We start from the raw sequence: 14584 nt of genomic DNA, 5'->3' as shown, positions 1-14584 counted from the left end.
GAGTGTTCTCCTCTTCTAGAGGAAGCCGGTCATCTTTTTACTTAAGAATGCATTAAAGCATAATCTGTTCTATTCAGACCTTTATTACCAGAGGAACGTACCAAATGTGTGGTACTACACTTACAGTGGTAGAAAAATGAAAAAGACCTGGAAGTGATTGTGCTGTTGTTGTTGTTATTTGGTTTTTAGGAGCATTAGCAACTAAGGCCATATTGCTCCGGGGATATGCGGTGGTCATTCCCTGACCTCTCTGCATCCTCCGTATTTGGTGGTCGTGGGCTCGAACCTCAGTCTAATCAAGAAGCATGTGCTATGCACTGCTGCTCCTGCCCACCTGGCTACGGAGGTGCCAGTGTTTGTGCAGTCAGATATGAAGTTTTCTGAGCAATGCAGACAGGCTGACAGAGCAGGTCATTGGGTATTGTCAATGATATACAGGAATTTTGCTAGTAGGGAAAAGGAGGTGATTATCCCTTTGTATAAGGCAATGGTCAGGCCACGCCTTGAGTACTACATACAGGTCTGGAGACCTCATTTTAATAAGGATATAGAGTTGCTTGAGTGTGTACAGAGAAGTGCAACAAGATTGGTGAGGGGAATGCTTGGTAAGAGGAAAGCAGTTCTCTTACCAAGAGAACTGCTTGAATTCTGATGGGAATCTTCCACTTGCTCAGATTACAAACCTGAGGGAGCAAAAATTCAAATTGAAGAAAGACAGTTGTAGAACAGATGTGCAGAAATTTGCCTTTAACCAGCGGGTGGTTAATTGCTGGAACAGACTTCCATCTGTCGTGGAAGTTGATAGCTTAAATAAATTCAAGGAGGAACTGGAGAAACTTTTAGAGGGAATGGTTGCATGTGAAATCGTGGTTTTTTTTTTTTTTTGGCTGATGCTACATAAAGCTCATACTATCGCTTTGTTGCATCACATGCCTGTATTACTACCACTACCACTACTACTACTTACAATATAATATTGGTGTAAATACACCATAGTTTACCCATAAATTAAACTACGTACATAGCGTGAAAGCATCGTTTTTAATTGTATCTCATATTGTGGCTACCTTCACAATGAGATAACAGGTACTGCACTACTTTGAATAAGTAACGCTTCTCTAGTCGAGAAGACTACTGTCATTTATTCTCAGTGGCTACTACCACCCATCTACACCAATATTATATAGTTAATACATTAACTTCAAGTTAATTCAATGTGCAAGGCATATCATATTATGCCTTGCACATTGAATCTTCAAATACTACTTACAATAGAACTATATTTTTTATGATTCCATCTGACTCAAAAATTGTTTCAGAACTAATATTCCAATGATGAGAAACTAGGTGAACTGTTGTTGTTATTTGGGGTTTTATGGCACAAAAGCTGCTTCAGTATACTGTGCCAACTAAAGTACAATTTCAGTAACTACTTTTAGCAGCAGCAATTGAAATGATAAATAAGCTCATGATACAAAAAATTCTGTTTGGTTTTCCAGAAGAGGATTCCCATAAAAAATTTAGGAAGGAGGAATGAGATTTTGTATAGCATCTTGAATGATGCTGATAACCATTCAAATACACCAAATTCAGAATGCTGAATATAGATATATAATGTATAAATAAACTTAGGAGAATACTTCGGTTGGGGAATATCACATACACTATTGGTTACTGTAGCTTTTAGAAAATGTAGGTATTGTTAAATAAATTTTTATGTTTGACAGTACACAACCATTTACCATTATAGCACAGTCATATAAAATTATTTAAAATTATCATATTTAATGTGAATTATGATTAAAGAGGCCTGTGCACTCTGGATTCATTATTAATATCGAATTACTGTGGCACTGAGCGAAATGGAGACAGAACAAGTTATGAAAAGTTTAATAAAGGAAATACATACATATATTAGATTAGATACATACAATACAAAAGATTTCTGCTGTTTTGTCAACCTTCTTCAGTTAAACTGACAGTTAAGAGTGGAACATGAGGGCGTGTACTACCAATCATGTACGTGAAGTGCGTGATTAATTTTTGGATGTTGAAGCCTGTGGCTGCGATGCATGCGGACGTTGCCAGCGTTTGTCATTAGCCAGAATTTTTGTTTTGATGATAGGGTGGACCCGACATCCACTGCTCCTGTTCACTGAGGTATTGGAGCATGTGATGTTCAATGATTCCAACCAGGCGCGTCGTCGATAGTGGCAGGACCTATCCACAATCATGACATCGCAGTGTGGGTTGCCCAAACGTGTTCGGCAATAGCTGAGTGCTCCACATCCACTAAGTGGATTGCTCTTTCATGTTCGGAAAGGCGTTTTTCAAGCCGTCTCCCAGTTTCCCCAATGTAGCAGCTAGTGCAGTTGCGTCAAGAGATGCGGTAGCCCAATCCATTTTGTAGTAAGGTGAGAACCGGTGTTTTCACTTTAGAGATGAGAGATCGTAACTTTCTGCCTGTGAGTTGTATGCATTTTATCCCATGTGATTTTAAGACCCTAGAAACCTGTTATGATAGGTTTGGGTAGTATGGGATAAAGGCACTCGCGGTTGAGTCATTACCTTGGATATTTCTGTTGGTCACTACGTGGCCATGTGTCTGTAGGTCACACCTGTCAAGGGTATTGATGGGATAGCCACACCCTGTAAGATCTGCCTTGACTTTAGCAATTTCAGTGTGCCTTACATCTACAGAACTAGAGTGGGTCCAGGCACGAGTTAGCAAAGTTTGTGCAGTGGCAAGAAGATGGCTATGCACATGTGCTGACCGGAAGTTGGTAAATTGGCCAGCACACATTGGTTTATGATGGACAGTTGTCTTCAAGCGCATGCCCTCGCATCGGACAAGGGTGTCTAAGTATGGTATGGTGTTGTCCGATTCTAGCTCGATGGTGAATTTTATGAAAGGCGACAGAGAACCGCCAAAGTCAAGGCGGATCTTATGAGGTGTGGCTATCCCATCAATACCCTTAACAGGGTATTGTTAAGGTGTGACCTACAGACACATGGCCACATAGCGACCAACAGAAACATCCAAGGTAATGACTCAACTGCGAGCGCCTTTATCCCATACTACCCAAGCCTATCATAACAGGTTTCTAGGGTCTTAAAATCACATGGGATAAAATGCGTACAACTCCAGGCAGAAAGTTACGATCCCTCATCTCTAAAGTGAAAACACCGGTTCTCATCTTACTACAAAATGGATTGGGCTACCGCATCTCTTGCCGCAACTGCACTAGCTGCTACATTGGGGAAACTGGAAGACGGCTTGAAAAACGCCTTTCCGAACATGAAAGAGCAATCCGCTTAGTGGATGTGGAGCACTCAGCTATTGCCAAACATGTTTGGGCAACCCACCACGACATTGACCCACACTACAATGTCGTGATTGTGGATAGGTCCTGCCACTATCGACGACGTGCCTGGTTGGAGTCATTGAACATCACATGCTCCAAAACTTCAGTGAACAGGAGCAGTGGATGTCGGGTCCACCTTATCATCAAAACAACAATTCTGGCTAATGACAAACGCTGGCAACATCCACATGCATCACAGCCACAGGCTTCAACATCCAACAATTAATCACGCACTTCACACACATGATTGGCAGTACACGCCCTGATGTTCTACCTTTAACTGTCAGTTTAACTAAAGAAGGTTGACAAAACAGCCGAAAGCTTTTGTATGTATCTAATCTAATATATGCATGTATTTCCTTTATTAAACTTATCATAACTTGTTCTGTCTCCATTTCACTCTGTGCCACAGTAATTCAATATTGATAATGTGAATTAATTTATTCATTTTTAATTAATAAGCATATGAGTATATGCAATAAGTAAAATACTGTTCAACATTCTTGAAGATATATATGAATATTTTTGGCCACTCATTCTAATTCATTTAATTAAAATGAAAATCGATACTATTTGCATAAATTATGGTGCAGTCTGTGCATATCTGATCATTGCTGAAGTGATTAATTTTTATATTATTTAAAGTTTGAAATGATTGCACTTGTTTTATAAATAATCATGCCTAGTATTATAATCTAAAATAATATTGTATTTATTATTATATTATCATTTTTACCTGTTACTGTACTTGATTGTACTGCTGATACATTAATTCATAAAATAGTAACATTAAAAATGTTTTCAGAATGAAAATTTAAAAAAAAAAAAAAAAAAATTAAAAAGTAGAATATTGAGTTCTCAAAACTTTTTCTTAGTATAATTTATCCTTTTCAGAAGAATTTTAACATTGTTTGGATTCTTTTGGATCACTTAAGTAGTATTTCCATTTATGAAGTGGTGACCAACCAGAATTCTTCTGCAGTCAATAATTTACAAGTTTAATTATACATGTACTAAGCCCAATTTAACAATTAAAGAAACAAAGACCCATAGTAATACACCTAAGGAAATTAAATCCAGGTTATTCAACAACTGTGCACTCTAAGTCCATGGCCTATCAGGTGTATCTTAACTTGGCAGTATAAGTGGGGACATATGGCTCACATCTGGTGAGTATGGGCTTGGTACACCCATGGTCCTGAGCTGGATATCATCATTCTTCTCTTTCTTGGTGATTCCTTTCTGCTTCTCTCTCTCAGGGTAACTCAGGAATTTTTTTTGGCTGGTGCAGCATAAGCCGCAGGCTTCCTTGCACCATATGGATAATAATAATAATAATTATTATTATTATTATAAAATATTTCCTCTGCAGAAATAAAGTCAACGATCAAACTGAAACTTCAAGGGCATGTTGAAAATTGGCTGGCTGGTAAAAGTAATGAGCCTTTTATCCGAGACCACTTAATTGATGAACCACAAAAGTGATTCGAGTAACTTTGCTCAACAGACTAAACTCAACTTTGCCCAGCTTAAGTTGCATTTGAAGGTTTTATCATTTTGATTAATTTAGGGCATAAACAGTATCCAAACTATAAGATAACAATTGAAATTTTAATATTTGGTGACAAAAGATTAAATATATTTTTGTAAAAGTTTATCCAACAAGACATTATACACCAATTCTCATTTACTCTGATATTCAGACACCGCACTTAATTGGTAATGTGCTCAAGCTTATAGTTGGCAAATACTCATTTAGCACACTTTAAGCTTAAGTTAAAAAAGTAAACATATCAACTAGGATGGTGTTTCAGTGTGTTCCAACCTAATTTGAGCAATGCCCATGGAAGTTTTTTGTTACTTTAGGACTTAGTGCTCAGTTTGGTAATCAGCACTGACGTAAAATTATCATCTGATGATTCTTCTGCAGTTGTGTAGTTCTCAAAAGATCGGTTCTATGCTCTCTTTCACTTTGGCTTTGCATTTATTCACATTATAAACTAGAACCACAGTGTTATTATATTTATTTTGTTTCCTTTTTTTGTTTTTACTATAAGTTTGTTAAACATCATTTTAGGTTACTCATATCTAACCAGTAAATAATTTTTTTTAATGAAAATATTCACATAAGGCTGCACTGTAAACACTAATGACAAAATACCATGAATATTCCATGTGACCACAGAAATACTGACATATTACATATATTTTTTTCATAAAATAAATACTGTTGTGAAAATAAATAGTGAAAAAAATAGTGTATTTTTACTTACAGTAGTAGTGACCAGAAAAAAAAATATATTAGAAATGAAGATAAACAGACATGCCATTATCTTTTAAATAACTGCATTTTGTATCCTTTTCTGTTTCTTATAAAAATTCTATATTTTGCAACCACACAATATTCTACATGCTCACTTGTGTTACAAAATAGGATCTGTCCTGCATGGCAACACTGCTATCATTCTGAAAACACAGGTGGATGAAATTTTAAGACAAAATTGAGCAAATACTTTGGTAATACTTTCAAGACCTAGGCTTTAAAAAGAAAATAAGTGTGATATCATTCAGAATATAATATAATTTTGGCATATATTTATCACTGAAATTTAGAAATTTGAGTTTTCTTCAGTAAAATTATCTCTTGTACCATGTTTGTCTGTATTGCCAATTAAATACGTACGGCTAAACTCCATTATTTGGGCGTACCACTTGTCTCCATGCAGTGGGCATGGTCGTAGAACAGAGTGATTGTATGGTCGAGTTCTGTGATTGGATGATTATAGTAAAGCTGTTTTCTTTCTGATTGTTTTGTGTCATCGAGGATGGGGGTGCTTAGCTTAGGCAGGGTGCTTACACCCATCCAGCTGTTTTAAAATCGGAAAACGAGTTCCCGATTTAAAAACAGCGGCAAGTGGGGGGAAAAACACCCTAGGTATATCAACCTAGGAGGACAGAGGGTGGGGAAAGCAGTGAGTGGCACCTGCCAATTACTGCTTTGTTCCTGTCTGTTTGTCGAAATTTATGGACCAATACCCAAGATCTGGACCATACATACTTTCATACTCCATCCATTTTTAAATTGCATTTACTATAGTAGCTTTTAGTCCAAGTTTTGTAACTATTTAAAAGGCATCAATACATACTTTTTAAGTCTCAAATTATAAGGGAAAAGAAATGAAGGACAGAAAAAAAAATCTCTCTACCCTTCTCCAGGTTATTGTTGGCTTTGGCTGACCAGTTCCTTCACAAGGCATCTTAACTTCACTGTTAACTGGTTTTTGGTATTTATCTTTGGGCTTTACTGTAAACATTGGTGGTTCTGCAACAAATAAGAAAAGCATATTGGCTTTTTTTTTTTAAATCTAAAATCTTTTTTTTCCAAGATAAATTATACTTCTCTTGATTGAATGTGTTTTTTAAGAAATATATGGAAAGTTATTAAGAGGAAATAATCACCTGAATTATTAGAGGCTTAAATTGAGTCACTAATATATATTTGATGGTATGGGTATTATTACAAATTTGTCCATAATTAAAATTATTCAGATAAACATGATTCTCATAAAACCCAGCAACTAAAATATATGAAACAAGGATACAGAACTCATTTAATAGTTCATTTTCATGAAAATATCTTACTCCGCTTGCAGTTCAGTCTGTCCCATTATGAACTGAACTCATTTTTGACATGCACTTGAACTTGCATTTGATGATAATGAGAATGGCTATACAAATAAGGAAGTTTGTTATTGTTTGTTATTTTGGTTTTTAGGAGCATTAGCAACTAAGGCCATATTGCTCCGGGGATATGCGGTGGCCATTCCCTGACCTTTCCGCATTCTTCGTATTTGGTGGTCATGGGTTCGAACCCCTGTCTAATCAAGAAGCGTGTGCTAAGCACTGCTGCTCCTGCCCATCTGGCTACGGAGGCGCCCACAAATAAGGAAGGATTCTTCAAGAACAATGTATTCAAATAATGAAGTTTCACATTTATAACAAGTATAGTAACTGCTAACTTCAATTACCACTTTCATATGGACAAAAGTTTGCTAATGTTGCCTTTCAAAACTACAGAAACGTCCCTATCTTTCTTCTCATTAATTAAGAGCTTAACAATTACAATGCATATTCATCTCTCATTAGATTTTACTAATCATCACTGACAGTTGCCGTTAATTACCATTATGAAATGCATACTTCAATTCAGACAAAGTACACATCAGTAAATGCTGACAAGTTTTTTTATTATTATTATTCCTGTTCCTAAATGCAGAGTATCCCATTGGGCTTATGTCATGATTTCCTCAACTAGGGGAGGAAAGCCACCAGATCTGTGGGCAGCAAAGAAAAGAAATAACACTGTTTCAAATTTATGAGAGTCAGAATAAAAGAATACCAGCAGCAGCTTAATTCTCATAATCTGTGTCCATAGGCACAGGAAACAGAGACAGACAGTGTGATGCCTGTCTTTATTTCCTAACTTGTTATGATTTTCTAAAATAACCTGGATTGGTCTGCATACAGAAATCTACCCACTGGCTAAAGGCAAATTTCCACACGTCTGTCCTACATCTGTCTTTCCTGAATTTGAATTTATGCCCTCTCAGGTGATTATTCTGAGCTAGAGGAAGAATCCCATCACCATTGAGCATGCTCAAACCATTTAAGGCTTTATACACCTCTATCAGATCACCTCGCTGGTGCCTAGTCTCCAGACACTGTAATTTGCAAAACTTAAGCCTTTCTTCGTAAGAGTACCCCTTTGTTCCATTCACTAATCTTATTGCCCTTCTCTGTACTCATTCCAGCAGCTCTACATCCTTCTTGAAATGAGGCCTCCAGCCCTGTATACAGTACTCAAAGTGTGGCCTGACCATTGCATTATACAAGGGAATAATCAACTCCTTATCACTGCTAGAAAAATTCCTGTATATCATTGACAAGACACCATGAGCTACTCTTGCAGCCCGTCTTGCAGCTCAGAGAACTTCATATCTGCCTACACATTTACCCCCAGGTCCTTTTCATTCTCTACCACTGTCAGTGTAGTACCACAGAGCTGTTATGTTGCTCTGGGGTTACTGTTTCTCATATGTAGTACTTTACATTTGTCAATGTTAAACTTCATTTGCCACCTCTCAGCCCATCTGCTCAACTTTTCCAGATCCTGTTGCAGCAGCATAGTGTCAGTAGTGTCCTTGACAACCCTGCCAACCTTTGTATCATCTGCAAACTTGGACATTAAGCTTGATATACCATCATTATTATCATTTATAAATACAGAAAACAATAATGGACCCAACACTGAACCCTGAGGGACTCCACTAATAACATTAGTCCACGATGAGCAGTGTCCATTGATTACCACTCTCTGTCTTCTCCCCCTCAACCACCCCTTTATCCATAGCAGCAATTTGCCTCCAATGCCACACTGCTCCAATTTGTGCAGCAGTCTTCCATGTGCAACAGTATCAAAAGCCTTTCTAAGATCCAAGTATATAATATCAAAGTTATTCCCTGCATCCAGTTCTTTTGTGACTGCATCATAGTATCCAATCAAGTTGGTCAGGCAAGACTTCCCCTTAACAAAACCATGCTGTGTCCGAGCTATAACTGAAATCTTGTCTAAATGATCCTGCAGTGCTTCTTTAACCAGTGCCTCCATTAATTTTCCTGAAACAGAAGTTAAACTCACAGGTCTATAATTACTTGTGTCGGCCTTTGATCCTCCTTTGTGAATTGGGGTTACATTTGCACATCTCCAGTCCATGGGTACCTCCCCTGAGTCCAAGAAAGCTCTCATAATTATGGCTAAGGGTTTGCTTACTTCCTTTGCTGACTCCTTTAATATAACTGGATAGATCCCATCCACCCCAGGTGCCTTTCTTGTGTTTATCTTCAACAATTTCTCCTCCACTTTACTCTCAGTTATTACAAGATTCTCTAGCTTACTGCCAGAGTTGAATACACCTCTGGCATTCCCCTCGTTGAATAACTCCTCATGTGTTTTTTTTTTTTTTTTTTTTTCTTTTTATGAAAACCCCAAACACGAAAGGTATCAAAAGGTTACTTAGTACCGTGCATGGGTTGAAGGAGAAGTATGGGGGGAAGGGGATGCCAGAAACTTTGCTCTAGAGATTAAACATGGGTGTATATAGCAAACTGGCCTTAATCGCTGATGCTCCTAAAACTATACTACAACAACAACCTTGAATTCAGGACTGGAGGTTTGCAAATGCCTCCCCAGTTTTCAAAGGGTAAAGTAAGTAATACAGATCTGTAGACTTGATTTCTGTTTCAGGTGAAATAATGGAGTCACTGGCTAAAGAATTAATGCTGGATCATATAAATTCAGTTATATCAGTTATATTCAGTTAAATAGGCAATCACAACATGGATTTTAGGGGATAGTTTTGTAAGACCTGTCTGATTTGATAGTATTAGCATTAGCAAGGGCATATGATGCAAAAAAAGCAAGCTTATATAGCATCAGCCAAAAAAAAAAAAAAAAAAACACAAACACACACCCTTCTTATTTCATCCATCCCCTTTAGTATTAGTATTAGCAATGGCTGCATGGTGCAAGAAAGCCTATGGCTCTTGCTGTGGCGCCTCCGTAGCCAGGAGCAGCAGTGCATAGCACATGCTTCTTGATTAAACAGGGGTTCGAGCCCGTGAGCCACCAAATATGGAGGATGCGGAAAGGTCAGGGAATGACCACCGCATATCCCTGGAGCAATATGGCCTTAGTTACTAATGCTCCTAAAAAAAAAAAAAAAAAACACAAACACACCCTTCTTATTTCATCCATCCCCTTTAGTATTAGTATTATCAATGGCCGCATGGTGCAAGAAAGCCTATGGCTCTTGCTGTGGCGCCTCCGTAGCCAGGAGCAGCAGTGCATAGCACATGCTTCTTCATTGAACAGGGGTTCAAGCCCGTGAGCCACCAAATATGGAGGATGCGGAAAGGTCAGGGAATGACCACCGCATATCCCTGGAGCAATATGGCCTTAGTTACTAATGCTCCTAAAAAAAAAAAAAAAAAAAACCCCAATAAAACAATGATAAAAAAAAATAATAATAATAATTAAAAAAAAGAAAAGGAAATTAAACCTATCATCCTATGTGCTTCCCTCACCCGAAAGTACTATCCAGATGACCTTTGAATTTCCCCAAACTGTCAGCCTCTACCACCCATGTAGGCAACTTATTCCAGTAATTTATAACTCACTGGCTAAAATAAAACTTCCTGCAGTCCAGTCTAAACATTTCCCCCCGTAACTTGAATTTATGTCCCCAAGTTCTAGCATCATTTATAATCTTGAAAATTTTGTCCTCATTCATTTTACTGATGCCTCTCAGAGCCTTAAACACCTCAATCAAATCTCCTCTAAAGTGTCTAGTTTCCAAACTCTGCAACCCACATATTCGAAGTCTTTCTTCGTAAGGATGCCCTTTTGCTGATCTCACCAGGCGAGTTACCCATCTTTGCACCCTTTCAAGAAGCTCAATGTCTTTCTTTGGGTGCGGTCTCTATACTTGAACACAGTATTCCAAGTGTGGTCTAACAAAAGCCTTATATAATGGGATTATCAAGTCCCTATCTCTACTTGCAAAAGTTCGATAGATCATCGATAGGACACAATGGGCCTTCCTTGCAACCTGTTTACAATGCTCAGAGAATTTCATGTCTGATTGTATCGTAACACCCAAGTCCCTTTCCTCCAGTACTGGGTTTAGCTGAACTCCACTAAGTGATTAAGTTATTTTGGGATTACTGTTTTCCAGGTATAATACCTTAAACTTTGTTGGATTAAAGCATAGCTGCCATTTTTCTGACCATTCCTGAAGTCTATTTAGGTCTCTCTGAAGAAGTTCAGCTTGACAGTGATCATTAACTACTCTACCAATTTTAACATCATTTGCAAATTTAGACATCACGCCCTCTATCCCTTCATCGATGTTGTTTATAAAAATTAAAAACAACAGTGGTCCTAATACTGATCCTTGGGGAACTGCACTTCTTACATCAACCCAATCTGAGGAATAGCCATTTATCACAACCCTCTGCCTCCTGCCCTGAATCCATTCTGCTATCCATCTAAGGATTTTCCCAGTGATTCAAACCTATTCCCAGCTTATAAAGCAACCGCTCATGTAGGACTGAGTCAAAATCTATGCTGAAATCTAAATAAACAATGTCGAAATTATTCTCTAAATCCAGCTCATGAGTGACCCTTTCAAAATAGCGAACCAGATTTGTTAAACATGATTTTCTCTTTACAAAACCATGCTGAGTATCCTTGAGAATTTCAATTCAATCCAAATGATCCTTTCTCCAAATGTTTGTCTAGTTCTGCCTTGAATCTGTTTAAGCTATCAACTTCTACAACGACAGATGGAAGTTTGTTCAAGCAATCAACCACCCGCTGGCTAAAGGCAAACTTCCGCACATCTTTCCTACAACTGACTTTCCTCAATTTGAATTTATGCCCTCTCAGGTGATTATTCTGAGCACGAGGAAGAATCCCATCAGCATTGAGCATGCTCAAACCATTCAAGGCTTTATACACCTCAATCAGATCACCTCGCAGGTGCCTAGTCTCCAGACACTGTAATTTGCAAAACTTAAGCCTTTCTTCGTAAGAGCAACCCTTTGTTCCATTCACTAATCTTGTTACCCTTCTCTGTATTCATTCCAACAGCTCTACATCCTTCTTAAAATGAGGCCTCAAGACCTGTATACAGTACTCAAGGTGTGGCCTGATCATTGCCTTATACAAGGGGATAATCACCTCCTTATCCCTGCTAGAAGAATTTCTGTATATCATTGACAAGACACCATGAGCTACTATTGCAGACCGTCTGCACTGCTCGGAAAACTTCATATCTGCCTGCACAATTACCCCCAGGTCATTTTCACTCTCTACCACTGTCAGTGTAGTACCACACAGTTGATACGTTACTCTGGGGTTACTGCCTCCCATATGCAGTACTTTACATTTGTCAATGTTAAACTTCAGTTGCCACTTCTCAGCCCATCTGCTCAACTTTTCTAGATCCTGTTGCAGCAGCGTACTGTCATTAGTGTCATTAACAACCCTGCCAACATTTGTATCATCTGCCGACTTGGACATAAAGCCTAATGTACCATCATCAATATCATTAATGAATACAAAAAACAATGGACCCAACACTGAACCTTGGGGCACTCCACTAATAACATTAGTCCATGAAGAGCAGTGTCCATTAATTACCACTCTCTATCTTCTCCCACTCAACCATCCCTTTATCTATAGCAGCAATTTGCCTCCAATGCCACACTGCTCCAATTTGTGCAGCAGTCTTCCATGTGCAACAGTGTCAAAAGCCTTTCTAAGATCCAAAAATCATCATCATCATCCTCTAAAGGCTTCGCCTTGTCACTACAACCATACATCTCTGTCTTCTGCTGAAAGTTTCATTTCCTCATATCCCCTAAAGTTCATTTTTCTTCCTTGGTCGTCCCCTTCCTTTCTTTCCCAATATTTTTCCTTCTGAGATATTCACTAAAAATTTGTTATGTCTTAGGGTGTGTTCTAAAAGTTTAGATTGTCTTTTTGCTGCAGTCGTGAGTAGCTTCCCCTTTTCTTGCATCTCGTTCAAGACAGATCCGTTGGATCATCATTCGGTCCAGCTAATCCTCAACATCCTCCTCCAGACCCACATCTTCGAAACCTCCAGTCTCTTGATATCTTGCTTGCATAATGTCCAGTTTTCACTTCCATACAGCAACACACTCCAAACGAATGACTTAGCAAACTTTTTCCTGGTCTCCCTTTTGATGTGTCCGCTGGTTAGAATATTTTTCTTGTTACTGAAAGCTTGCTTGGCAAGGGTGATTCTTCTTCTGATCTCTGTAGTGCACCAGTCATCCTGCTAATGAAATTCCCCAAATAACAAAACTGTTTCACTTGTTCCCCATTTTGATGTTTGTTTCTTGGTGACGACAAGTATTTTAGTATTTTGTGCATTTATCTTTAGATGTGAATCTTGTAGCCTTAATGATAGCCTTTCCAACATCTTACACAGCTCCTGCTCTGAGTCAGCTAATAATGCTATGTTGTCCACGAATCTGATGCAGTGAATCTGTTGTCCATTAATCTTGATACCCTTTGCTTCCTGCTTCATTTTTGTTATGGATTCCTCGATGAACACGTTGAAAAGGTATGGGGATAAAGAGCAACTCTGCCTCACACCTCTCCTGATCCTTGCTTCCTTTATGGTACTATTAATATTTATTTCAGTACGTTGTGTCTTGTACAGATGCAGGATAAGCCTTCGGTCTTTCCAGTCCAGGCCAAGGTTTTTCATGACTCTGAACAACTTCTTCCAATTTACAATATCAAAGGCTTTTTGTATATCAACAAAAGCAATGTATGTTCTCCTATTCATTTCCATTCTTCTTTCAAGAATTGTTCTCATTGCTAGAAGTGCCTCCCTTGTCCCACATCCAGTTCTGAAGCCAAACTGATCTTGACTGATGACCTTTTGAATCCTTTTCTTGATCCTGTTCTTCACTACATTCAAGATGATTTTGTATGCATGGGACAGTAGGGTTATAGTCCTGTAATTGGCACAACCATTAGCATTTATTTTCTTTGGAAGAGTAAGTGTTCTGCTTTTATTAAAGTCATAAAGTCGTGGACTAATGTTATTAGTGGAGTCCCACAGGGTTCGGTGTTAGGTCCACTGTTATTTTGTATATTTATCAATGATATTGATGAAGGTATATCAGGCTTAATGTCAAAGTTTGCAGATGATACAATGGTTGGCAGGGTTGTTAATGACAGTAATGGCAGTGTGCTACTGCAACAGGATCTAGATAATTTGGGCAGATGGGCTAAGAAGTGGCAACTGAAGTTTAACCTTGACAAATGCAAAGTACTGCATATGGGTAGAAGTAACCCCAGAGAAACGTACCAACTGTGTGGTACTACACTTAAGGTGGTAGAAAATGAAAAAGACCTTGGAGTAATTGTGCAGTCAGGTATGAAGTTTTCTGAGCAATGCAGATAGGCTGCCAGGGCAGGTCATGGGGTTTTGTCAATGATATATAGGAATTTTGCTAGCAGGGAAAAGGAGGTGATTATCCCTCTGTAAAAGGCAATGGTCAGGCCACGCCTTGAGTACTGCGTACAGGTCTGGAGGCCTCATTTTAAGAAGGATGTAGAT

General features: G+C 38.4%; 1 protein-coding gene across 1 annotated transcript in view; it reads right to left on the bottom strand.

Moving 5' to 3' along the window:
- LOC150076138 (protein turtle-like) overlaps positions 1–14584 on the bottom strand; it is a 481828-nt gene that overhangs the window by 140383 nt on the left and 326861 nt on the right. The window contains exon 7 of the mRNA XM_090387265.1: positions 6572–6687. Coding sequence (XP_090243391.1) covers positions 6572–6687 — 116 coding nt within the window. The remainder of the gene's footprint in view (positions 1–6571; positions 6688–14584) is intronic.

The sequence above is a fragment of the Mastigoproctus giganteus genome, chromosome 13 (assembly GCF_048544385.1).
Source record: "Mastigoproctus giganteus isolate SK-2022 chromosome 13, ASM4854438v1, whole genome shotgun sequence".
NCBI classification, from domain to species: Eukaryota; Metazoa; Arthropoda; class Arachnida; order Uropygi; family Thelyphonidae; genus Mastigoproctus; species Mastigoproctus giganteus.
Note: the sequence above shows the minus strand (reverse complement) of the source record. Positions and strands in the feature narration are given on the sequence as shown.